The sequence below is a fragment of the Solanum pennellii genome, chromosome 12 (genome assembly GCF_001406875.1).
Source record: "Solanum pennellii chromosome 12, SPENNV200".
NCBI lineage: Eukaryota > Viridiplantae > Streptophyta > Magnoliopsida > Solanales > Solanaceae > Solanum > Solanum pennellii.
In genome coordinates this window covers 11,167,631-11,194,894 of record NC_028648.1, presented here as the reverse complement: position 1 = coordinate 11,194,894, position 27,264 = coordinate 11,167,631, and the positions used below count along the sequence as shown (strand labels likewise).

The 27,264-nt window shown below is 34.5% G+C and overlaps 1 protein-coding gene and 1 non-coding gene across 2 annotated transcripts in view; one reads left to right on the top strand and one right to left on the bottom strand.

Moving 5' to 3' along the window:
- The first annotated feature begins 11,926 nt into the window (after positions 1-11,926).
- Positions 11,927-27,264, top strand: part of LOC107007566 (acetolactate synthase small subunit 1, chloroplastic-like) — a 28,874-nt gene continuing 13,536 nt past the window's right edge. Inside the window, exons 1-9 of the mRNA XM_015206239.2 lie at positions 11,927-12,209; positions 12,476-12,689; positions 13,729-13,812; positions 13,915-13,983; positions 16,257-16,340; positions 16,448-16,600; positions 18,223-18,309; positions 22,374-22,478; positions 22,594-22,716. Of these exons, the coding sequence (XP_015061725.1) occupies positions 11,986-12,209; positions 12,476-12,689; positions 13,729-13,812; positions 13,915-13,983; positions 16,257-16,340; positions 16,448-16,600; positions 18,223-18,309; positions 22,374-22,478; positions 22,594-22,716 (1,143 nt within the window). The 5' untranslated portion in view covers positions 11,927-11,985. The remainder of the gene's footprint in view (positions 12,210-12,475; positions 12,690-13,728; positions 13,813-13,914; positions 13,984-16,256; positions 16,341-16,447; positions 16,601-18,222; positions 18,310-22,373; positions 22,479-22,593; positions 22,717-27,264) is intronic.
- Positions 23,604-23,706, bottom strand: LOC114075435. The gene has a single exon (XR_003575884.1). It is a non-coding gene; the product is annotated as a U6 spliceosomal RNA (small nuclear RNA).

The window sequence follows — 27,264 nt, the reverse complement described above, 5'->3', positions numbered from 1 at the left end:
CCTATTGGAGATATTGGTATTAAGAATATCCTATCTTATGAGGAGATACTCGCTCAGATTCTGGATCGTCAGGTACGCAGGTTGAGAACCAAGCCTGTAGCATCAGTCAAGGTCATATAGAGGAATAAGTTTGTTGAGGAAGCTAATTAGAAGGCTTAGGAGGACATAAATAAGATATACCCACATCTCTTTACTTCTAGAGAAGCTTCAAATCAAGGTACTGATTCTTTTCTTGGTACTTTTTAAGTTGAAATTTTGGGTGTTTGAGCTGGTTGTCTGATGTTGCCACCCTTAATCTACTTAGAGAAATCTCATTCGATGAAGAATGTTTCCAAGGGGGAGATATGGTAATATTCCACCTTAGAAATAGTTAAATTTAGGAAGAACTAATGTGGAAGAGATAATTTGAGAATTTCGCAAGTTATACTTAAGTTGTGAGTTTTGGATCAACTTTAAATGGTCATTGATATAGAGTGAGTTTCAATTCACTTAGAATTTATGTGTGTCTTGGGCTATTTTGTATTAGAATTAACGTTTTGCATATAATGTTTGCAGGAAATAGGATTGGATGTCGTTGATGAAGATGCGAACTGAAAAGTGCAGAAATGACCACCAATAGAGCCTTCCACGGACTGTAGGTCCAACGACGGGTCGTGGATGGGTAGTCTTAGATACTGGTCTAGGAGTTAAAGTTCCAGTATCCAGTCCATGGAATGCAAAGACGGACTATAGTCCAGTCCACGGACCATAGGTGATGCATTGTAGGTGGAACATCAAGAAAGTTTGACCAAGTGTGAAACCATATAGAGTAGACGATGTACCATAGGTCGAACCACGACCCGTCTTGCATAATCGTTGATGGTGATCTGAGAGTTGAAGGTTCCAATATCTGATAAATGTATTCAAGTGTTGAGCCACGGAGGGGACCTAGACCGTAGGTCGACCCATGATTCGTTGGTCAAAGCGTCGATCAAGACCGCGTCCTGACATTTTATTTTCTTATTTTGTTTTCCATTTAATTTAGAATTTGTTTTCTATTAATAGGAGTTATAAACCTCATTTTTGGGGTTAGACATTATTTTAAACATCTAGATTTTGTTGTTTTGCAATTTTCTTGCAAAATCTTAGCAATTTGATTTCCAGAATTCATTTTATAAATTTTCTCTTTGAAATTCAATTGAAGATTTCGGGTTTCATCAATTTTTCTTGTAAGTTCATGAATTATTTTTACCCAATTATGAATTGTGTATCTTTCAAGCGTGGGTAGCTAAATCCATAACTAGGGTTATGGAAACCATGAGCAATTAACAGAGTATGAATTATAATTACGTAATTCTTGAATACTATTTATGCATTTATTGTTAATCCTTTCGTCTGGAAGTCTTTTTAACGAGTGCACACATTAGAACTCGCCTCGTTCTTACATGTCGAACCAAGGAGGTAATGAATGAGAAAAGGATTAAACAATAGAGATTTAGTGGATGCTATCGAATAGTCTAGTGTCAATTGAGTGAGGATCAAAACTAAGCCACACGTTGATATGATGACTAATTTGAGGCAAATATAAGTGTTAGTAAAGCATACATCCGTACCCGAACCAAGGTTCGTGGTGAATTCCCTATTTGGAGGACCAATCACTTAGAATTACCTAACTTACCAACTTTGCTTGTAACACACTAGGAAAAAATTAGTATTATTAGGATTATTACGTTAAAAGCTTGTGGGGAACACATCTAGTTTCTCTTTTATATTGGTAACTGAATGTTTGAATCTAGCTTACTTATAGTTAAATCAACAATCTAATATTTTGGATACAAAAATCCCCTGTATACTTTTCTCAGAGATAGTTTGACTAAATGGAAATAATAGTGAGTTAAGTTTAAGTCTGAACCATATTCTTTATGGATCGACCCCAACCTACAAGTTGGATTCTTTATTTGACAACGATCACTTATATTTTTTAGGGATGTGTAATTTGAGCGGCACATGGGACGTACTCCGTTTCATTGTTCGCATCCAACAAGTGTTTGGAAGGGGTGATTGATTTGGACTTGCCACCTCGTGCATAGGTCGGAGCTTGTTTTGGATCCATGGTACATGTGGAAGCTTAGTTAATACCTAAAGAATACAAAAAGACCCATGAAATAATTTTAGAACAAAATTCGGACCCCGACAAAAACTTGAAAAAAAATTTAAACAATAGTTAAACTTTTGACCCACGGTGGGTACCTACGATTCGTCGATGGAACGACGGCCCATGGGTCCCTCCGTAGGTTAGGGGTTCATATAGTTGGGTTGCAGATGGGGAACCACAGATGTGCAGAATGATCCGTCGATCAAACGATGGACCGTAGTCCACTACATAATTCTATACTTAAACCAAATTTGTGTGCTAATGATCCACAGGACTCAACCTACGGTTCATATTTTAACCTATGCTATGTTGGTGATGTTCGTAGATTAAAACTATTCTAGGGTTTGCCTCTGCGGTATCGAAGGATGAAGTGGTGATGATTGCTTTATTCGGTGATACTATGCAACCACCAGGTTCTTCCATGCTAATGGGAAGCGCCACCACTCCTACCATACTTTCGATGCTGATGAGGCTTAAAGATTAAAGAAAAACGAGCATCAATAGTTTGAGGTGGCCTAGAGGGAGTCCATACCTATGAGGAGAGGAGACAACGGCGGGCTATAAGGTATATAATGGCCCATCTGGTATTTCGAGCACTTCTAGTAGTGCTCCCGTAGTTGGTGAGGGCGCTACTAATGACTTCTCTAGTGTTGAACCAGGGGGTTTCGGAAATAGACCCACCCACTTTTTGAAGGGTCTTTGATGCATTTGCGCCATAGATTTGCTTCACCATAGCCTTAACTTTTCATTTTTGTGCATTAAGGGAAATTGCACCTTCTTTTGTTGGGGGTGGAGTAAATGAATTTTGAATGATAGGGTGAAGTCTGAGTAACCTAACTCATAATCCTCCTTTGCGGTTTTCTTGTCTGTGTTCTTTTCCCCCTAGGGACTATTTTACTTTGATGTTGAACCGGAATGTTTTGGATTGCATGTGTGAAAGTAAGTAGAAGAATGGCAACATGACGACGTAAAAAGCATGAAATTGATACCGGTCCAAATTTTTTTGAAATATGTTAGATCTATAGGTTGAATGAGTTGGATATTCATTTGACATGATAAGGAACCGTTAGGATATCATAACTTAAGATAAAACTTGAACTCGTTCAGTAATATGATATGGAACAATGTGCCAAGTGTATGTGAGAAAAGTTTGATTGTTTCATATGGTATGTGTCAATCTACAACTTGCCCCGTTGGTCCTGTTAAGATAATCTAGGCTAGAAGTTGGAAATTGATCATAGGCCCTTGTTCAAATAAGTCCACTCAAGCCTAAAAAAAAGAAATTCAACCAAAAGAAAAAAATGTTCCCTTTGATCCAAATGTTTGATCCTAATGTAGACCAGTTTTTTTCAATACACCTACTTATCTTTCCTAAAATAATTGTCTTGGCCCCGGTCCCTCCTTGGACATGTGCACCTTGACTTAAGCCAAAACCCTAAGTTGAGAGTGGCTAATTCAAAAAGTTACATTGATCTTGGCCCTGATCCGACATCGGATATTTTGAACCTCAACTCATGCAGATACATAAATTGAGGGTGACTATGAAAAAAGAAACCAAAATAAAAGGGTATGAAAAGAGTTTGTGTTGAAGAAAAAAAAAAGAAAAGATAGAAAACGATGTGACTTTATTCAAAAGAAGCAAAAAGATGAATGACAAAAGTACCGAAAGAAACAAAGAAAAACAAAGTGAAAGAAAAATAAGAAAGTGAAAATTAAGAGTTATAAAGTCAAAAGTCACATTTTTGCGAAAGAGAGTCAAGGAAAAGAATAGAAAAGTTAAATATGTCAAGAATTGGTTGAGAAAAAAGGTAAAAAGCCAATGTAATGTCAAGGAGGACAGGGAAAAAGTATCCAAATATACCAACCCTGACCTTGAGCCTCCGTTACAATCTAAGAAAGTCCTATAGTGATCCTAGCGATTAGTTTGGAAAGACTATGTAGTGAAAATAAGGGCAAGCCTATGATATTAAGCATTAACTGTACTTGAAGTCACTTCTGAGTGTGAGTGTTGAATGAATCCTTAAATTTGAAATTCATATATGGTGTGAAAAAAAGATTTCTTTTGAAGTGAGGGCACTACTTACATTGTTGGAGAATGTATACTTTAGTGAGTGTGAAAAATGTATGTTGTGGTGTTTATTGGTCGATCTATGTCATGTTTCGATTTGCATGCGTTATCTTGTTGAGTCTAGATTAAAAAATTTTCACTAATGTGGTGAAATTGATTGACAAGTCATGTGATTGCTTGAGTTTGTATGTCTACTTCTATATAAGTGTCGTTTAGAGTTTAGTGTGTCACTTGAGGACAAACCACAAGTTTATGTTGAGAGTGTTGATATACCGTGAGTTTATAATATTTTTGATGCGTTTCACTTAGAGTTTGTGTGTGTCTTGGGTTATTTTGATTAGAACTAATGTTTTGCGTATAATGTTTGCGAGAAATAGGCTTGGATGTGGTTGATGAAAATGTGAACTGAAAAGTGCAGAAGTGACCACCAACAGAGCCACCTATGGACCGTAGGTCCAACGACAGTCCGTGGATCGGCAGCCTTAGGTCATGGTCTGGGATTTAAAATTTCCTGTACTCAGTTCACTGAATGCAAGGATGGACCGCATCCAGTCCACGGACCATAGGTGATGCATCGTGAGTGGAACATCATGAAAGTCTGACCAAGTGTGAAACGACGGAGCAAACGATGGACCGTAGGTCGAACCATGACCCGTCCTGCACAACCATCGATGGTGATGAGGGAGTTGAAGGTTCCATTACCTAATGAATCTGTCCAAGTGTTGAGCCTCGGAGGGACCGACGGACCGTAGGTCGACCCCATAGTCCGTATGTCAAAGCATCAATCGAAATTACGTCTTGACAATTTATTTCCTTATTTTGTTTCTTGTTTAACTTAGGATTTTTTCTATAAATAGGAGTGATATACCTTGTTTTTGGGGTTAGACATTATTGTAAACTTTTAGTTTTTTGTGTTTTAGCAATTTGATTTTCGAAATTCATTTTATACAATTTTCTCTTTGAAATTCAATTGAGAATTTTGGGTTTCATCAATTCTTCTTGTAAGTTCATGAATTCTTTTTATCATTTTTGAATTGTAATCTTTCAAGCATGAGTAGCTAAATCTATAACTAGGGTTGTGAAAACTATAAGCAATTAACAAAGTATGAATAATAATTAAGTAATTCTTGATGTTTATGCATGTATCGTTAATCCTTTCGTTTAGATATCTTTTTAACGTGTGCACGCATTATAACACGCCTCGTTCTTACTTGTCGGACCAAGGATGTAATAAATGAGAAAGGAATTAAACAACATAGATTTAGTGGATGCTATCTAATAGTCTAGTGTCAATTGGAGTGAGGGTGAAAACTAAGTCATACATTGATATGATGACTAATCTGAGGTAAAGGTAAGGGTTAATTATAAAGCATAGACCTATAGCCGGACCAAGGTGCGTGATGAAATTCTTTAGCTGGAGAACCAATCACTTAGGGATACCTAACTTACGAACTTTACATGGAGCACACTAGAAAAAAATTACTATTATTAGGAATATTGCGTTAACAGCTTGTTGGAAACACATATACCCTAATTTCTCTCTCATATTGATAAATCAAAGTTTGAATCTTGCTTACTTGTTACTGAATCAACAATATATTACTTTAGATACATAACCCCCTGATTACTTTTATTATAGTTTGAATAAACAAAAATAATAGTGAGTTAAGTTTAAGTTTAAACCATTTCCTCGTGGGATCGGCCCCAACCTACAAGTTGAGCACTTTAGTTGACAATGATTGCTTATACTTCTTTAGAAAGATATTATTTGAGCATATCAATCATAAATTTTCAGTACACGATGAGTTAGGTGACCCATAAGATATCAAATGAAAGGTCTTGAAATCTTCTTTTCAATGCCACCAAGTTTGCTAAATTTTGAGTTCGGATGAGGGAGATATACCCGTTTGAAGTCAGTCTGTCTAGTTAAGAAAAGTCACCCAAATTAATGAGGGATATTTTGGTGTTTCCTTATCCCATTAGCTTAAAACGTTTTCAGTAATATTTTGAGTAGAACTTGATTTGAGTCAATTTTACAATTAAAAAATACGCTTAGGGTTTTTAGAGGAGATTAAGAAGAGGAAAAAGGGAGAAAAGGAAGAACGACCAAGGTTTCTATGAATCGAGGATTTGTTTCGCCAAATTAAGGTATGTAAGCTTTCATAGTGTTAGGTTTATTCACCCACACGCCAATCATGTAAATTCCATCTGTAATTTTATTCTTGAGGTTGATTGATTTGAATTCTTGATGGGTGTTCTTAAGGTTTTGGTCTTCATGCTTTGTTTATGAAGCTTGAGGTGAAAATTTCAATTGTTGAGAGTTGTTCTTGAGGAAAAGTGAGTAGATTCTTGTGTACTTATATTGTGTAATTGAATCTAAGCAAAAAGTGAGGAAAGCAATCAATTCTGCGCAAGTTAGGGTCAGAAAACGAGAAGAAAACTTCATCAGAAAGTTCTGGGGAGGGGATGGGGCGGCGCACCGGATGTGCGCCAGGAGGTCTGGGGCGGCGCGCTAGCAGTGCACCAAAACCCAGTCTCTGAAGTTTAGGCCTTTCTCGCTAGGCGAGCACATCCGATTCTAAAGTCCTTTTTTATTCTTAAACCACTTTCCATTCAGTTGCTAAAAGATAGAGATCAAACTTTCTAAATGAGATTGAGTTCCACGAATACAAAGGCTAGAAAGATGTTATTTGCTGCTATTCTATCTATTTGGGCACTCCACGCCAGGGTCGTTTGCCCCCACCCTATTTTCGTCGTTTGCTCCGTTTGAGTCCTTTTAAAGTGTACCATCACTCCCTACTGATTGTAGCTACTCTAAACTACATTTAAACATCTAGAGATCCTTCATAACATGAATCACAACACTTGAATTAATAATTAAAATTCAAGGTAGAGTTAAGAGTAAAGTGTTGAGAGTTATTTTGAGTCATTTTGAAAAGTCTTTTATAATCTTTTAAAACTTGTTTTAAGACTTGAGTACTTAAGTTTGAGGATGAGGAGAGTTGAGTTTCATTTTTCAAAATTAACATATGGGAACTAAGTATTCTCGAGAGTAGATGTTAATACATTTAAAATGAGAGGAAACATCGATTTTCAAATGAGTTCATGAGGAGTTTTTGAGTGTAATCTCTTTTAAGAGATGTTTTGAGTAAGAATATGAGGGAATGTTTTTAAACATATGAGCTTAGTTATATTTTCGGGAGTACTATTGAACACCGATATATGAATTGGTTTATACAACTCAAAGTCCCCATAAACCATGTAGTCAACGTGGGTAGAGAGGGTCATACTTTTTAGATGATTACTTTTTAAGCATAGCTTTGTGAATCCACTTAATTGAGGATATCTTATACTACTTCGGCAAGATCTTGGACAGTTCTGGTAGCATAGGCGAGACACTGTATCATCACATAGCTCATAGTGATGGTTGCTAGTTAAAGAATCTCCCAAATTGAGTTATTGTGTATCTTTACATACAAACTGACTTATTATTGTATTTTTAAACTAGGTAATTTTTTCGCGCTTCTTGCAATAGTAAATAATAATTGCATTGAATATGCAATTAAATTTTTATTAATATCCATACATTAAAAGTAATGGAAAAATAAGTTTTTAAAAAAGCAATATTCCATCATGAATTTGATTATTTGTCATTATCACATAACTCAAGAACCTCTAATGAATGAATTAGTCACGAAATAATAAATGTTGGATCTTTAACCATTAAAAAAAATAAAGAAGAAAATAAGAATATATATACAAAAAAATTTCATAATATAAAGAAACATTTAAGTTGCGTAGATATACAATTGTGATATATGTCTTAGGAGAAAATTCAAAAATTTGTTAACATATTCAAAAAAGAAATTACGCTTGAACATGAAAGCAATTATAACGTTTGAACTTGCATAATGAATTTCTTCAATTGATAAGTGAGAAGTTTCATATTTATGTAAAAATAGACAATATGTAAGCTTATGTATATTAATTTTAAGTTATTAAATTTAATATTGAATATCGAAACATAAATTTTGGAATTGAGTACAATAATTATTTTCTGCACGATGAATATACGTATTATATGCGTATATGTTCGATATAACCGGAAATAATAACTTTGCAAAAACATAAAAATAGAGTTTACAACATATACTCAATAATTAATATCATAAACATAAATTAATGAGTGTAAAAAGCATATCAGGATATGTAAAAATAAAATGAAATAGAAAGGAAAAAAATCGAGTCCACTAATGCACAATGTCCCCTTAAGAAAACTATTTCTCTCTAATACCAGAAGTTTAAAGAATTACAACCTCTCAAGATGGAACGTTTTTATTCACCAACTTATTGATACAAAACAATGGTGTCAATAAGTCACTCAACCGGAACAAAGTACACGAATATTTAATTTTACAGAAGTAGAAGAAAAAGATCAGAATTTTGTTGTTTTAAATGAGAGGAAATTCCTCTATTTATAGACAACAAAGGGTAGTGTGAACAACTATTTATTGTGTCTTATCAGAAATGTTATAACTATTTGGAAAAGTTGCAGCCCTTAGGAAAGTGCACAACCTTTCATAAAAGTTACAATTTTTCATAGAGTCGCAACTCTTCGTTAGAGTCGTAACTATTCATAAAAGTCCCAACTCTTTATTAAAGTCACAACTTTTCATAAAAATCACAACTTTTGATAAAAGTAACAACTCTTTATTAAAGTCATAACTTTTCATAAAAGTCACATCTTTTCATGAAAGAGGAAGGTTAGTTTTGAAGATAAATAAGTTAAAAAGGAAATTCTTGCTTGTGTGGCGCTATGTAGGCGGGCCTAGGGTTCTCTTTTATATAAATATATGATACATTTAGTTGTTATGTACTGTTTTAAATGCTTTATATAGTCTGCGTCTTTATTGTTGTTTTATACGACATTGAGTTGAGTATCCATAAGTTGAGACTGAGTTGAAAAAAGTTGAGGTGAGTATGTTTCCTTCTTAAAGACATAAAGACACCATCAAAGTTGTTCCGTATTTGCATAAAGACATTTTAACTTTTAAAGTGTTCTATCACCCCACATAACTATTTAATTTCTTTGTAAATGGACCATCTTGACCCATTCCCTAATCTACGTAATGGTGCATGTTGCTCAACTTCCTATGATATAATTCAACCCGACCCGACCATATTCTTTGAAGAAAAGTCGTCTTCTCATTTCCTTTTCTTCTTAGTTTGGCATGCACCTTCAAAAAAACTTCCATTAATTTTTCTTCATTCGTTTTTTTTTATTCAACTATGGAGTTAGGTGACAAGAAAATTTTGAATGTGAAATTTCTTTTAGTTGCAACCCTTTTGGTAGCAAAACTCATATCTGCACTAATTATTCCCAGATCTAAGTAGCGCCCCAAGGGGGATCTGCCTAGATATTGCATCAACTAACACAGAGTTTCTTCCTCCCACCTTCACATTAATTTTCAGTGATAAACTCGTTTCAGGTCACCATAACGAGAGCCATTATTGTCTAGCAAGATCAATCAGGAGATCAAGCTTCTTCTATAGCGGCTGCAACTTTGTCCTGGCATCATGAAATCGAGTTTATCAGGATTCGGGTTGAAGTTCATTTCGAATATTCCACACATTTGTGCAAGCTCAAAACAAAATCATGAAATCAAAAAATGAGGACAAACAATGATTATTTTAGGTTTAAATTTGGGGAAGATGACATAAATTGATTAAATAATTAATAATAAAGAAAAATAATGACACAAGGCACCTTTAAACTGGTATATGGCAGTAAAAATACTGCATGACGCGCCTCATGTGCGTGGTAACAACCCAGACTTGAGAATGGGTCAAAATGGTCCATTTACAAAGAAATTAAATAGTTCTGTGGGGTGATAGGACCCTTTAAAAGTTAAGGTGTCTTTATACAAATACGGGACAACTTTGATGGTATTTTTATATTTTTTCTCTTCCTTATTTCCAAGCTCAAGCTTTTATGTTATGTTCACTCTTCTTCTTACATACTTGTACATTTAATGTACCAATACAATTTAGCCTGCATCGTTCATAATGCAGATACATGAGATCAAAGTCATCAACAGGCGCTTCGTTGATACCATCACAGTTCGAGTTAGCTTTGGTAGCTTCCTTGCTGGTGGATCCCTTATTTATTTCTATTATTTCAGTTTTGTTAGGATGATCGGGGGGTCTTGTTCTAACATCCCTCATAGTATTATAGACTTCATAGATATACATTAGTGGTTCACGAATCTTTTTCATTTTCATTATTAATGTTTGAGACTCGAGTTGCCTTCTTTTGATTAGTTGAATTTTCTTATACATTCATGAATTTATTATTTTGCGACATTGAATTAAAGTTTTACTTTTGAGTTCATCTAATATTGCGTAAGTCTTCAGGTGAGAGTTGAGTCAGGCGAAGGGTTCGCTTGGGGCCAACAATGATTCTCAAATGCCGACCATGTCTAGGGTGTAAGCTCGGGGCATGACATTTTTTTGGGTTGAATCTAAAAATCTATGTGGATCAATTAGATGAAGTTACTTGTTTCATTGAATGACTCACCGATTATGTATCATTTTTATGTTAATAAAGGATATTTATACCTAAAAAATATTAAGGGCATTTTTTTTATCTAATAGGTGGTAGAAGAGAATTTTGAGTCATTTACGATGTGTTGATGACATTTTTGACCTTTTTTCGAGTATTATATAGTCAAACCTTGTTATAACGATCAATCTTTATAATAACATTTCTCTATATAACAATCTGATTTTCTTTTGATCCGATTTTCATGTTAGATTTGACTTCTCTATAATAATATTCTACCTATAACAAAAATCACCCCTCAAGAATAATGATACTCAAATATTGTGTAATAGCCCAAGGTATCTAGTTTAAGTCCAGGATGACTCAACTATGCCAAGAAAAATGATAGGAGAATATTATGTATAAGATTAAAATATTAAAGTATTTGTGGGATTATTATTAATGTTATACCGTAAATTTCGAATACAAATAGAATAAAGTGTATTTAAATAGTGCCCAATAGTTATCAAGGAAATACTATCAGTTTTTGCCCTTTTCTTTCGCACTCATTCTATTTATTTGATAAAATAATACATTCCTTTTTTATACATAAAAATATCAAACGAATGTTACATACTTTATATTTATGTAATAACTAAATGAGATCCAAATGCAAAACGCAAACGCCAAATGACAATATACATATATTACAACACCTCATTATAGCAATTATGAAATATTTAGATAAACACTATCACTCGAACAAGATTGATTTACTTTTTAAATTATAAGAAGATCAGTAAATGAATGGATATAATTCTAATATTTTAAATTATAAAAGGTCGTTTGTTATGAAATAGATAAATAAAATAAGATATCTTGCCATCTATATATAAGACAACTTATTTTCGTTATATGAACAAAATAAGATATCCTACCATCTATCTATAAGACACTTATTTTCATTATCAGAAACAAAATAAGATGTCCTAGCTCATATATAAGATAACTTATTCATTATTAAAAAAATAAAATAAGATAAATAATCTCAAAATTATTAATATCCGGGAATAAAATAATTCAATATTTATTCCAAATTAATTATAGGGAACCTATAGTGTTTTTTTTGTTTTTTTTTGGAAAAAAAAGAAATAAGTTACTCTTTGCCCTTTTTGCCAAATTGAAGTTATCTTTTGCATTACGAAAGCATTCTTCTTCCAAGCTCTCTAAACGTTATTGCTAATGGCGGCTGTTTCATCTCACTCCACCCTCAATAGACCTTCCATTTCTCTCTATTCCTCTATTTCCCATCTGGGTTTTCCCCACGTTGTTCGATTTTCAACTTCGAAACCAAATTTCACCCTTTCAAATCCCAAAACAATTCTAGTTTCTGCCATTAAAGCTGATGAAAAACATGCAAATGAAGACCACTCTGTTACAACTTCCGATTCATCCACCATAAAAAAGTACGTTTTCTTTGCTCAAATTCATTTCGTAAAGATTAAAAACTATACATAAGAAAGGTTTCGTTGTCAAATTTTTCTGCTTTCAACAATCTCTCATAAAATTGTTTGACCTCAATACAAGGTTTCTGTTATTAAAAAAAATAATTTTTAATTACAAGTTTAGTATTTTCGTCTACTATAACTTATATGCCTTAAACTCCAGTGATTTTTTAAAAGGTCAAAGTGAGTGTAAGAATACTGAATTGCTGGTGCAAATGTGATTACAGTGTTAGGCGTCATACTATTCAAGTGTTTGTTGGTGATGAAAGTGGAATGATCAATCGTATTGCGGGTGTCTTTGCTCGAAGAGGGTATAATATTGAGTCTCTTGCTGTTGGTCTAAACAAGGACAAGGCTCTTTTTACTATAGTGGTTTCTGGAACTGAAAGGGTGTTACAGCAAGTTATGGAACAGTTACAAAAGCTCGTAAATGTGATCAAGGTGATAACACTTAGCTTCATGCGGTATTTCGATTTATAAGCTGTTTGATTAAGTACTCAGGGTCTTGGTTCCTTGAACTAGAACTAGTGATGTCGACCATTTAGGAGTAGTCTGGTGCATGGCCCAATAGTATGGGTTTAGGTTGTAACAAAATAATGAAACTTATTGTGGAATATGAAGTGGATATGCATTAACCTGCAAGGGTGGTCAAGTTGGTTGAACAGGGAAATCTCAAATTGGGGGTCTCATGTTCGAAACCCACTGCAAGCTTTCTCGAGCTCGTGGCACAGGACTTGCCTAGTGTAGTTTACCTCTCTTAAGTGGTTTGCGAGCTACTATAGTAGAGCGGGGTTTACCTTGTGGGTACCTGAAGGATAGTGACGGCAGGTTCCCTTGTCATAAAACATGAAGTGGATATGCATTTAATACAACTTCTTTGGTGAATCTTACTAATGTCTTGGATCAAATTAACATCTTTGCATGCTTCAATTGAGGTTAGAGTATGGTATTACCAGTGTTCGTATCAGCAAAATCCACCCCTTTGGTAATGCATATTACATGTTTACTAGTTTGTTGAATTGTTTGTCTCATATGGTATCTTAATTGAAGTGATGACATCAATGTTTGAGTCTACATTTTCTCTGGTCTGTAGATTTGTGTCAATTGAATGGATGTGCCAATGCTATTCTGAAAAATGTTGTTTAATGGCTGAAAGATATTCAATACTCAAATTCATGGAAATGGTTTCAGCTATGGTTATAAATACGGTCTTTGGTACTTGAACTAGTTCACAATTCAATTAGCTGAGCTTAAGAGCTTATAGGGAGTACGTGGTCAGTGAGGATTCATATAGCCGACATCCAACTTGTTTGGGACTGTGGCGTTGTTGTAAAAGAGCTTATATTATTATTATTTAAAGAGCCTATACTGAAGTCTCAAGCTTTAGGTGGTGTAACATGAACACTTTTCTTTTTTCTGCTCCCCTACTTCCTTTTTTTATTTGGTGTTTTTGTTTTATTCTTTAAAAAATGATGGTCAGGTTGAAGATCTATCCAAGGAGCCACAAGTTGAACGTGAACTAATGCTTATCAAAATCAGCGCAGATCCAAAATTCCGCGCAGAGGTTCTTAAACTATTGGTTCTAATATGTCAGCTGAGTACCATTTACCATTTTAAGGTTCTACTAGTATGTGATGATTGATCCAAATCTTTTGGTCATTACCAGGTTATGTGGTTGGTGGACATTTTCAGGGCAAAAATTGTGGATATCTCTGATCATTCACTGACTATTGAGGTGATGTTTGATGACATAGATCAGAATCCATCTTTTTCTATCTTGAACTTGATTCTTGTGAACTGGATATCAAATGTTAGACATATGTCTAGTACATAGATATGTAAAATGGTTTCAGTAATGAAACTCTGTTAGGGAATTATTAATGCAGGGCTAGAAGGGAGACCGGAGAAAATAGAGAAAAAGAAGGATAAGTGAGAGAAGAAAAAAAGAGAGAATTGAGAGGGGGGGGGGGAGAGGGACAAAAAAATAGAGAAAATAGTAAGAGAGAATACAGAGGTAGATTCTTTTCTAAAAAAAGAGAATAGAGAGGGATATTTTTACCAATATCAATTCGCCTATTATTCAAGTGTATTCGAAACAAAGTATGAAAAGGTCTTATTATAGAGTAGGAACTCTAAATAGTCAGAAGTCGTAACCCCTATAATAAATAAAGCTTTATGTGTAACTAACGAAAAGACTACAGCAAGTTAGTTGATAAAATCTGATCTCTAACCAAAGAACACTTGATAAAATCGATGTTCAGTGGAAAAAGGAAAACAATAAGATAAAAGTCTTATGTCCAAAATAAGATTTATCTTCTGTTGTATTTTCAATAAATAGGTCATATCTCTTTGTCAAAAAGAAATAGATCATAGCTCGCAGTACAGACAATTTCATTTTTCTTTCCAAATGAATTCTGATAATCAAGGTTAGTCCTAATTCTTGTGAAGCTCTTCCATTTGATAGCAGTAAGCTCTATCAAATGGACTAATTAATATATTTTGTATTGAAACAATTTTTATCTAACTGAAAACTTTTAGGCAATCACATAAAACCTTAGAAAAGAATATATATACAAAAACTTTTAGTCTACTTAGAAGATTTGTTTCCTCTAAACAATTCAAATATGGTAAGTACTAATTTGGTGTGCACATTTCCCTCTATATATGACTAGTGCTTTAATTTGTTATTTACTTATGTTTATTTGTTGTTAAATTCTAATATTTTGGTTTGTAATAATATAAATAAATAGCACTAAAATTCGTTATATTTTTTATTTAGAGTCTCTTAATATTCTTTTAAGAATCTATTGTTATCAAGTTCTTACTTAAATTCCCCGTTAAGTGGTAAATCAATGACTTAATTAATTCTACTTAATTTCCTTAAAATAATAATCCAAAAAAGCTCTTCCTAAATTTCAAATAAACTCAATAGCGTTTTTTCTTTCACTTATCATTTCTTTCTTGAATAAAATTCAACATAATAAAATTATTCGTGAGCTAACTACATGTTTGTGTATATTTGAAGTCTTTAAACTTTCTTTTTAGTGTCTCTTGAACCTTACCTTTTGAAAGATTTGTTAAGTCTTTTAAATCTAATAAAGAATTTTTTATAAAAAAAAAATATGTGACAATTCTATTTTGAAAATAGAATCTAGTATTGATTTATTAGATCATACATTAGTCTCCTGTTATATCTACTATTTCCATCCCCATTTCCAATAATACTGATGTCTGGGTGCAGTTTGCACCTCAGCCATTCAATCATTACCTGGATCTTCAATACATAAAATTGGATAACTCTGCCACCAAGGCTTAGGCATGTATGAGAAATCAAAGTTGGGTCCTTTGATTTTCTGATGCTTTTCCATCATCTTGTGCCATGATTTCAGGTGTCTTCATGTGGTCAACATGAATTTATCTCAATGATGCGTAGTGCTTTTCTAAGTACATCGACCACATACTTCTGAGTATGGAGACTTTCACCTCTTATGAAAAATAAGTAAATTTCAGGGCAAGCTCAGAGGGCCAATGTCTATGAAAATTGTGTTGTATATATTACTCAACAAAGTATGAAAAAACAATGCGTTAATATAGTTAATATCTCAAGATAGTAGTATTTTACCAAAGAAGAAAAGTTGAGATATGTTTTCTAGTTATTTGGAGTTAGAATTGGGGAAAAGAAAAATCATGAAAACTAGTCTACAAACACGCAACCGTGCTTTCCCTTTGCCCAAAAGATTCTTTTAGTTCTCATTTTATGTCAATGGTGTTTAGTCATGGCTGAGTGAACTGCAGAATGGCCTGCAGTTTTAGCAAGATTTCGTCTTTTTCATCTCAATAAGCATTGACGTGTTTTGCTAGCAATACTTTTGAACGGACAGATTGTGGTTCTCTCAATGCTTAGTAGTTGCAAGTAGCACTAAATCTCCTGCATGTCATGGCTGAAATAGTTACAAATTTGAGCCAAAGTCAAATCCACATTTAAGCTGCTTGTCATCATTGATACAGGTAACTGGAGATCCAGGGAAGATGGTGGCTGTTCAGAGGAACTTAAGTAAATTTGGAATTAGAGAAATTGCGCGTACTGGGAAGGTACCTGGAAGGAAATCTTAATAAGTTTTGAGTAGCATATTTTTTTTATTTGCTATTTAAATTTGTTTTCCAAGGAATCAATGTTCACCTGATTGGTTAAAATTTAGATTGCCTTGAGAAGGGAAAAGATGGGGGAATCTGCTCCTTTTTGGCGGTTTTCAGCAGCATCATACCCAGATCTTGAAGTTGCAATGTCTGCTAATACTGTTGCGGGGACAACCAAGAAGACTTCTAATGGAGAATCTATGTCTATGGCTGAGGTATGCAATTTCAGTGGACTTTGCTTGTTTCTTTGTAGCAATATATAATTTGTTTTTTCATGAACCAACAATTCTCCTCACTCACAGCCAATTGCTAGTTGGTAACTTTCGGCAAGGCCGGAGTTCTTCTACTCACAGTTGAAACTATATACGGGTCATTTTGTTTAAATTATCAGAAATCAGTTTATGTTTGTGATAAGCTTAAAAAAGGAAGTCATGCAATAGTCATGAGTATGAAAACAAATTTGCTCAATAACATAAAAAGAACATAGTATCTGTTTTTATTTATTTAACATAGTTTTGTGAAATGTTTTTGCATAGATATTACTTTTTCATAAGTAAACTTTCTTGCATCAAAGTCCTTTGTACCAGAAGTATAAACTAAGGGGTCTTTTGGTTTGAATACTAGTTATGCTGGGATAAATTATACTAGGATAAGTTATGTTGGGATTAGTTTTTATTGCTTGTTTGGAATTGGTTTGTCATATTCATTGTATATTTTTTGAGGATAAGTTGTTTGTTTACAAAAGTACCCTCACCTTATTTAATTTTCTTTTACATTTTCTTTTCAAACATTAGTTATTCAAAATAAAATTTTCATCTGATTTAGCTTAAATATTTTTTTGTGTGCATTTCCATGATTGTGCCGTATTTTTTAAAAATTAAACTTTCATCTTATTTAACTTAAAAATTAAAACTTTCATCTTATTTAACTTAAAAATAAAATGTTCATCTTATTTAGTTTAAAAATAAGATTTTCATCTTATTAAGCTTAAAAATAAAACTTTCATCTTATTTAGTTTGAAAATGAAACTTTCATCTTATTTAGCTTAAAAATAAAATTTTCATTTTAAGTTTATTAAAGTAAAATAAAATTTATTATTAAAGTTATGTATATTTTAATTATAGATGAAATATAATTTTGAAGTGAGTAATAAACTATTTAATGAAAAATATGTAATTTAGTAGTGGAGTGAACATTTTAAGAGAAATCAAAATATAAATAAGCATAATAATTACGCAAATATATTCAACTTATAATATATTCATAAATAAAAATTGTATTTATAAAATGTTAATTTTTAATAGAAAAATATATTTATCATAACAACAACATATAATTTAAGTAGTGAATGTTATTACAAATGTTGTTAAAAATTATGTTAATATGTTTGAAGGTAGAAGTGGTGTATAAAATAGAGTTTAAGGGGGTAATTTTGTTAAATTACACACCTTATCCCAGGATAACTTATCCTGGGATAACATTACCTTTCTCAAAAAAAAAAAAATTATCTTGGAATTACTATACCACCTTAGCGAGAGATAACTTATCCCAGGATTAATTGTTAATCCTGAGATAAGTTATCCCTATTTTTGCAGCCAAACAATGAATTAAAGACCACTAAAAAGTTATCACATGATTAATTCCTCTTATCCATTATACCAAACGACCCCTAAAGAATTGTCTATAGAAAAAATCAATTCCATCAAATGCATCTTATTAAAACCTGAGATGGTACATATAGTCAATGCACACCCTTTAATGTCTTTCTTCTCCTCCCCTCTTCCAACAATAGCCTGGATTTCTCACTTGTATGCACTTTTTTTTTTGCTAAATGAAGGGAGATGTTTATCCTGTCGAGACAGATGGCAACTCTGGAGTCAATCAAGTTCTTGATGCTCACTGGGGTGTTCTCAATGATGAAGATGTAAGAAATGGTTAACTATTCCTCAAAGGTGCCTTTGTTCCTTTCTAGATGAATCTTTTTACATATTTGTGAGGGTTTTGATGTATACGTACTTTTTTCATTCAGCATTTCTAGGGAATTGTCCTGAGTTGATGGCATTTGACAATCTTGCTCGACTCTAGATCGTGTAAAATCACATGATTGTTTTGCTATAACCTTTAAAGGATATGAACCTAATTGTGCATTTTTGCAGGAAGGGTTTTTTGTTGAATTTTTCATAGCAGTGTTGTTAAAGGCGAAAAGCGCAAAAAAACTCTAAGGTCCATGGGTTTCAATGAAAAAAGGCGCAAAGGGACAAGAATACAAATATATATGTTTAGCCCAAGACTAATAATTATAAACATGAATGACAAATATATGCCCAAAGAAATTGAAAAAAAATTATGGATGACTGAAATATCAATTATTTAGTTTCACTTCTTCATAAAAGGTTCATTTTTGGTTCATTGGCAAGGAAAAACTTGCCTTAGAACCTTGATGACGACACTGAAGCGCACATAAAGCGAGGCGAAGCGCTCAACACGTTTTGAGCCTCGCTTCAGGGCTTAAGCGTGCTTAAAGCGCGCCTTTGATAACACCGTTTCATAGAAAATCAAAGCAACATGCCTTTATATTTACATTATCCTTGTATATTATATGGAAGGCTTATCGCTTTTGCTCCTATAATAAAAGAATCAAAGGAAGGAACAATTTGGATTTATCATCTTTCCAGCACTGTGATTAGGATGGATCCCAGTAGCACCTCTTCATTTCAAATCTGAGATTTATCCTATGAGTAACACCTTCATCTATCATTCCGTTCTCTTGACACAGTGAGCCTTGATATCTAAATTGTTTGTGTTTTGGCACTGGAATCCCGTCTAGTCTCACCTCAACTTCTCTCTTCTCATGTTGACTAAACCCGCAATGCATATATTTAGTATTACTTCTACTATCCTAAACCCTAGGGGTCGTTTGGTTTGAAGGCAAGTTATGCTGGGATAAGTTATGATGAGATTAGTTATGTTTAGATTATTTTTGATTGTTTTTTTGGTTTGTCATATTCAAATAATATGCATGGCATAATTTCTAAGAATAAGTTGTTTGTTTACAAAAATACCCTCCATTTTTTTGGTACTTCCTTTGCAAGCTTTAGTTACTCTTAAAAATAAAATTTTCATCTAACTGATATACAAATACAGACTTTCAAGTGATTAAAAGACTATTTGATTAAAAATATGTAATAACAGTGAAATGGACATTTAGGAGAAATCAAAATTAAATAAACATAAGATTTAGTCAAATAAATTCAAAATATAATATATTCATAAAATAAAAATTATATTTATAAAAATTCTAAATAAAATCTGCTTCTATCACTCTTTCTTAGAGTTCCATTGTATGTCTCATGAGATGAATTTCATGATAGTCTGCACAACTTTGAATGTCTCCATTGTTCTTATACATCAAAGTCAGGGTACTCTTCCACCACTCATTAGGCATCCTACCACTTCTTAGTTTAACATTCAATAGCTTGGTGAGCCATTCTATTCATGACCTCTCCAAGACACTTCCAAACCTCTATGGAATACTAGTAGGCCAGAAGCTTTTTTTTTTTACACTAGTAACTTCAGTATTTAAGTCTATACATAGGTAGTACTGAAAAACCATATTTACAAAAAAAAAAAGAAGAAAAAGAGTAATGATCTTTACTAAGCTGAACAAAATCTAGATGGACCCTAAAGCATATATGATTGACCCAGTCTAATTGGAGTAGACATTTATACACCAAAAACAGAATAATAAAATACATTTAAGCTTGACTTCTTGCAGGTTGTTGTTCCTATTTTCAGAGCATATATCATTTCTCTCTCCATATAGTCCACCATATACATGCAGGGATCACCCTCCATCTTTATCTATAGTCCCAACTCCATCCCCCTCCCAACTTAAAAGAGTCTCATCAATCTTAGTATGCATACTCCAAGAACGCCTCTGAGATTAAGGAAAATCTGCTATAGTTGGTCAGTGAAATTGCAGTGTAGGAGGAGGTGTCTCATTGTCTCTGTATCCTTATCACAGGGAGCATATACCTCTCTTGGCCACATTGTCCAATGTCAAAACTGTTTCTAGCAGCAGGGTAAAGCATGCTACTTTGTGTTGCACTTTGATTCTCCAGATTTGCTTCTAAGGCCATTTGAAGTCTTGATTATCTCTAAGACTTGCCTGTTTATATCCTTCCTTCACCCTATATCTATCTTTGATGTGCCAATGCCACCATAAATAATCCTCACCTGTTTGTGTTCCTTGGAAACTATCCAGTAACTTGAAAAGTTCAATCATTTTGGGAATTTTCCACTCATTCAAGTTTCTTCTAAGGGCCAGAAGCTTTTTCAATCCTCAAATTCTTCGTGACATTGTTTACTTCTGTCGGCTTAATTCTACCAGTATAGCTAAAGTCTCCAATGTTCACAAATGTGTGTTGGTCTAAAATGTTATTCTCGTGATTCGAGTTTAGCAATTATCATAAAAGTACCTCAATCCCGAAACTCTTGTTGAGAATCATCCTTAATACACTTCACTTGGTTTAAATCCTTATCCTTTTTCTCTCTTAGTCGTGCTAGTTTAAACATTTCTTTCTCCCCTTCTTGTGTTCCTAGATTTTGATACAAGCCACCTAAAACTTCCCTTCGGGATTTTCTATTATTTCCTTCTTAGGTCTCTTGTATTCATTAAGGATTCTCTGTCCTTTGCCTTTGGAAACATCCTCTAACACTCACTTTTAGCTTTAATAACTATTTGTACCTCTCATACCTCCACCAGGATTCATGTGGTTGAGTTCCTAGACCTTTAAACGCACCTAGCATTTCAGTTGTTACTTTCTAATGCAACTTGACATTTTCTTTCGTATAATGTCTGTCTCCCTCGATGTTCCAAGCTCCCCTCTCCCGTATTTTTCTTGAAACAATTATTATTTAACGCCCTTTAGTGCCCACCACCTAATTTGCAGTTGTTTGTAAGTCATCACCTTTCTCACTCTACTCCTAATCTTCACGTCTAAGACTATTAGCCTACGTTAGGTGGTCATTGCTTCTCATGTAATAACCGTACGATCCTTGCAAATACTTCTATTCACATTTTCTTGTAAAGATAAATTCAGTTTATGGTTACCCCAATTCTTATAGATAATTAGGTGAGAATCTCTCTTCTTAAACTGTTTAGCTACCACTACATCATAAGCTTAAGCAAATTCTAGTATAGTGTTCCCTTCGTCGTTCCTAGTACCGTAACCATAACTTCTATGGACTTATTCAAAGTCGCTGCTATCTCTAACTACATGGCCATTAATATCTCCTCCGATGAAGATTGTAAGCACAATATCTGAAACTTAATCTGTCACCTTTCTCACTCTACTCCTAAGCATTATATCTAAAGACTATTAGCCTATGTTGGGTGGTCATCACTCCTCGCGGAATAACCTTACAATCCTTGCATATACTTCTATCTCGTCTTCTTAAAGGATAAAGTCTGTTTGACTATGGTTCCCCCCGTCTTACAAGTAATTAGGTTAGAATGCAAATTCAAATGTAGCCTTCCCTTAGTTATTCCTAGTGCCATAACAGTAACCACCATGTTCAGTATCCTCGCTACTACCTGCCTGGCCATTTAAATCTCTCCCTTAAAAGACTGTATGCACAATATGTGAAACTTGTTTTGTGCCGTCTTAACAAAAACCTAGTGTTAACTTGAATTTGTATTTGCTTATTTTAAAAAGCTGCAGCTTTGCCTCCTTAATTTTTCACTGATTGCATTTTAGTTTTTGTCTCAGTTGTCTGTCTTAATGTTTGCTCGAGTAATTTCCATGGTGACATGGCCCATAAATGTTCTGCAATTCTAAGGATGTTTCAGATTGAGAACAGCTTTTGCTAGTCTTTTCATTCTTGAGTTACACGTCTTCATGTTTTCCATGTCTCGACTGATAGTCTATTCATTTGAAACGTGCCTACAAATGATGTTCACTTTAGTCCTTGGCTTAATTCTTCCAGACGAGTGGGCTCCGCTCACACACTTTGTCAATGCTTGTGAATGACTCTCCTGGAGTTCTCAACATAGTCACCGGAGTTTTTGCTCGACGAGGGTATAACATCCAAGTAGGTTCAAATATTTGTTTTTTTTTTTTTTGGAACAGAAGCTAAGTTTTCATATCCTTTTGGCTCCTCATTATGGTGTTCTTCGTAATTAATTGTTTTCCAATTTCCTCTCCAGAGTTTAGCTGTTGGACATGCTGAAGTTGAGGGGCTTTCTCGTATTACAACAGTTGTTCCTGGTACAGATGAGTCAGTTAGCAAGCTGGTGCAGCAACTGTATAAGTTGGTTGATATTCACGAGGTAAGTAGTCATCTATCAGAAGTGCTGGCTCGATATCAAATCCGATGGATGATTTTGTACATTTTCAGTCATAAAATTGTGTTCACTTCAACTGTATAATTTTCTTGCGAGGCTGGGAAATGACTTATTGCAAGTATGATGATGTTTTGGTCACTTTTTATTTTAGTTCACATTATTGTGACCGAACATGTTAAATATCAGATAAAAAGCTTTCTAAATTAAGGATGAACTTTATAGAGTAGTATGTTCATCTGGCTAAGTACTACAATGTTTTTTCTTTTTCTTTTTTCCCTTTTCGGTGCACTTTTCAGAAGTTGTTCTTCAAGTATTGAACTGCTCATTAATTATTAGTTGGGAACTTTTTAACGTGAGTAAATATATTTTTAAAAAACCTAGCCTTATCACCATTTTGTGAGTTTAACACCTATACCATTGGATGTTCCTGTTACCCTGGACTATAACTTTCTTTTAATTAAAAATCCCCCAGTAGCAAAATATTTAGGATAACTTCCTGAGAGCCGTGTGGAAGATGAAAAAAGTCTTAAAAAGGAGTACACCTGGCACAATGGGTTCAGGGGGGTTCTGTAAACACTCAATAGTTTATGCATGAAACTAATAAATCGATGGTAGTTTAGGGAATTTTAACCATTCACTCAATTTTTTTTCCATGTGTACTGCCACGTGAAACTCCTTGGAAGAGCTTTTGGAGCATGATGTTCAGTAGCCTGTCATATTCTTTCGGTGGTGGGGGGATTTTAGTATGAGTTCATAGTAGTTCAGCGGGTTCTGAACACCCAGTAGTTTAGGTATGAATCTCACACTGATGATAGTTTAGGAGGATTTTAACCTATTCACTCTTTCAATTTTTTTTGAGAAGCTAACAACTAAAAAGTTTGGATTATTTCTCGATTTGTGCGTGTCATCCTTGCGCAGGGGGCCATGCTAATCTTCTTTGTATCGTTCCAATTTTATCGGATGTCCCGAAGGGACTCTTTCAACTTTGCATCCCAATGTGTTAGCCAGTTCCTATTTTCTGGGCGTACTACTCAAGAAAAGAAATTGTCAATCCTAGAAGGATTCTCTTTTATATTTGGTAACAATGGTGTCCGGGCCAAATTGTAGGCACCTCATTAATTCAACGGGGTACTTGTTACATCCCACTAGTACTGGTACCAAGTAAATCTATCCACTAAGGCTTGAGAGATGGAAAGAAATCATCTAGTGTTTTTGCTTCCGCTAGAATTTGAACTTGAGACCTCAATAGTTCTAAACCAACTCACTAATCACGTGGCCACAACCTTGGGTGCATCTTAAAAGGATTCCCTTTTGCTTTAGACTTTTGTCCACACCTTTCATTGAACAAGTGGAGCATTTTACCTCAAAGGAGATATCTTGCACCACTTTCCTGGTTTTTTTTTTTTTGAAATTGGTAACATGTTATTTTCATCAGCACCCTAAGGGCCCGTTTGACATAAAATTTCCAAATAATATTTGGGAAAAATTTGGCAAATAATGTTTGTCCATACAATTTGCCATTATTTGGCAAATATCCCAAATTTTCAAATACTAGTTTTTTCTAGTATTTGGGCCAAATCTCATTATTTGGGATATTTTGAAAATTAAAATTTTACCCCAATCTTTTATCTTTTACAAAACCCCCCTCTCTAGTAGTTGCTTGCGTTGTATTACATAATTTTTTACGTGAATACCAAAATAATGATGAAATATTTAGTGAATATTAAATAATGATATGATTGTTGATGAAAATTATTAAAAATTGGCTCTAGGTAACAAAGTCATGTGCTTTGTCTACTTCACGATGTATAGAATAATTCTTGTTGCACTCACTCCAAATTACCACATTGCTTTAGTGTCATGGACACTACTTGTTATTGTTGTAACGAACATCCAATTGACTTGTAATACAAACTTTTTGTTAGTTTTGATAGTTTTTAAAACTTGTGTGTACAAATCATATTTTTTCTAAAAAGGTGAAATATATTTCCCAAATCCTATGGCCAAACACATGGTGAAATTTCACCCAAATTTTCACTCAAATAATAGTTGCCAATAATATTTGGAAATCTATGGCCAAACGCTAGCTAAAAGAAGGCCTGGTATATCATATCTACAGATACAGCCTCAAACAGAACTTCCAAAGAGGCATAAAGTCTAGTAATGATTCAACATCATCGACTTACTTTTCTTTGCACCAAAAATAAAGAAGAGAAATGCAGGAGCTCTTGATCTTCTGGATTGAACTTGCACCTGCCTTCAAAACATCTTGCAATCCTTTCTTTCCAAATTGTCCACCATATGCAATCTAGAACAATCTTCCACCACTCTTTGTGACAGGTTTCTCCTTGTATATTGTTCCAACTACATATTAGGTCAAAGTTCAAACGTACTCGGGGAATCACCCAAACAATTTGAGCTAATGCTGCAACAGGTTGCCATAGTTGTCTGGTAATTGGACAATGCAAGAAAAGATGCCCACTGGTTTCAGCTTCCTGATGGCAGAAAACACCTAGAACACAGATGAAAACCCCTTCTTTGAAGTTTATCATGAGCGAGACAGGCTTTCCAAACAACTAGCCAAGTAAAGCAAACCACTTTGAAAGGAGCTCTTGCTTTCCATATCTCTTTCCATGGCCAGGGTCATTGAACTGCTCCAAATCCATTAAGTAGTTGTAAGCTGTTTTGACAGAGAAAACAGACTTGGTGCCGCCTATCCAAGTGAGAGAATCCTCCTCCTCCTTTAGGCCTGAGAAATCTTCGAGTTTACCAAAGAGATCAGAAACTCTTGGTATCTCCCAATTGCTTTTAAAAAGTTCTTTTATTTACTTCTGCATGAAAATGCAATTTTGGGGATACTGTAGGTGTTTGAAATTCAAGCGAGAAATTCTCTCAGGCAAGTTTCTGGAGGTCAGGAGGAATTTTCCTTTTCTCCAGCGATCTCCGAAAGTTTCCGGAAGTTTTAGTAGTTTTCTACTAATCATTTATTAGTGATTTATCTAAAGCAGTAGTAGCCTAATATGGGTAAAAATATGATGTATTTTTGCTGTAGGTTTTAAATCATGTGATCTTACCAGTCTCATTCCCAGAGCTGAAGTTGATATTTGATGCGTAGAACTACTTTCAGTAGGACCATGGAGTGACTGGTTTTCGTTGTACTGGTGGCATCAAAGGATTCTGGTCCACACATTAGAAGATGGAAGCTAAGTGAGAAACAGTTAAGCTTCTGTTGCTGAGGGAACATAATATTGACTGGACAAGGAGAAAATAGATAGGTTATTATTATTCCAGAGGTTACGTTCAATGCAGGGTAGAGTGGCATTGCATTTAAGAATGAGAACTTCATAAAACAATACGAAGGGGCCTTTATTAGCGAAAGATTCTTTATGCAGATTTGGTCAGAGCTAGTAAATGGCCGACAAAGGAATCTGCTGAAGCTCAAATCAACACGCGCAACATATCTGGAGGAGCTGAGGATCTTGTGAATGGATTTCTTGAAAGGTGTGTGGTGGGCAGCTTAAGCAAATATTTGAAGGATAAACCAATGCTAGCAGATATCTGAAAGTGGTTTGCTAGTACTTGAAAGAATGTCTACTTCGGGGTGGCCCAGTGGTTTGGGCTTGGGACTTCCATGTTGGAGGTCTCAACTTCGAAACCCCTTGTCAGTAAAAGCAAAGTGTTTGCCTTCTGGGTCGAGCTTGTCGCACCGGGCTTGCCTAGTGCGGGTTACCAGTCCTATGTGGTTGTGAGCTATTGCATAGGAGCGGGGGTTTTACCCTGTGCGCATCCAAAGGGTAGTGGCTGCGGGTTTCCCTTGTCAAAAAGTACTTGAAAGAATGTCTTTGGTGGTAAACAACATGTATGAGATGGGTGGCTGTTGTTTTCAGTTTGAGTTTCCAAATAAATATATGGTGGAACACATCTTGTAGGGGGAGTGGTAGTGGAAGCGGGTGAAGATTCATCTGAATGGTGATGACTGTCGGCTGCTGCTTATTTAGTCAACGAACATTTATTAGAGCTATGGGTCTTCCACTCCATCTATGGACGTAAAAAATCTTCAAAGCCAGCGGTAATCACTGTAGAGGATGGCTGGAAACAGATGAGGATACCTCATTAAAACCATGTAAAATGAGTGAGTATAGAAACTCAAGGAGATGTAGAGGAGTTCCAAAGGAGGTGAAGACAGTAAAAACCATCTAAAATGAGAGAGAACAGAAACTCAAGGAGATGTAGAGGAGTTCCAAAAGGAGGTGAAGACAGTAGATAAAGGTCTTACCTTTATTATACCTCTCTGGTGTGAATCACCGAGGTGTTTGCCGGTGGAGATGAAGCAGTGGTGACAAAGGAAGAATTGACAGTAAGGCCCTATATGAAAGAGAGAAAGGAAAACGACTGTAATTTAAAAATTGCGATTCAAAACAAGTGTCAAATTTCAAATAGAAACCTAATACATGAACAGAGGTACCTGGCTTTTGAGGCCCCCCCACTTCTGTTAGAGTCTGGCTCTGGATTAGTCCACCAGATAATAATGAA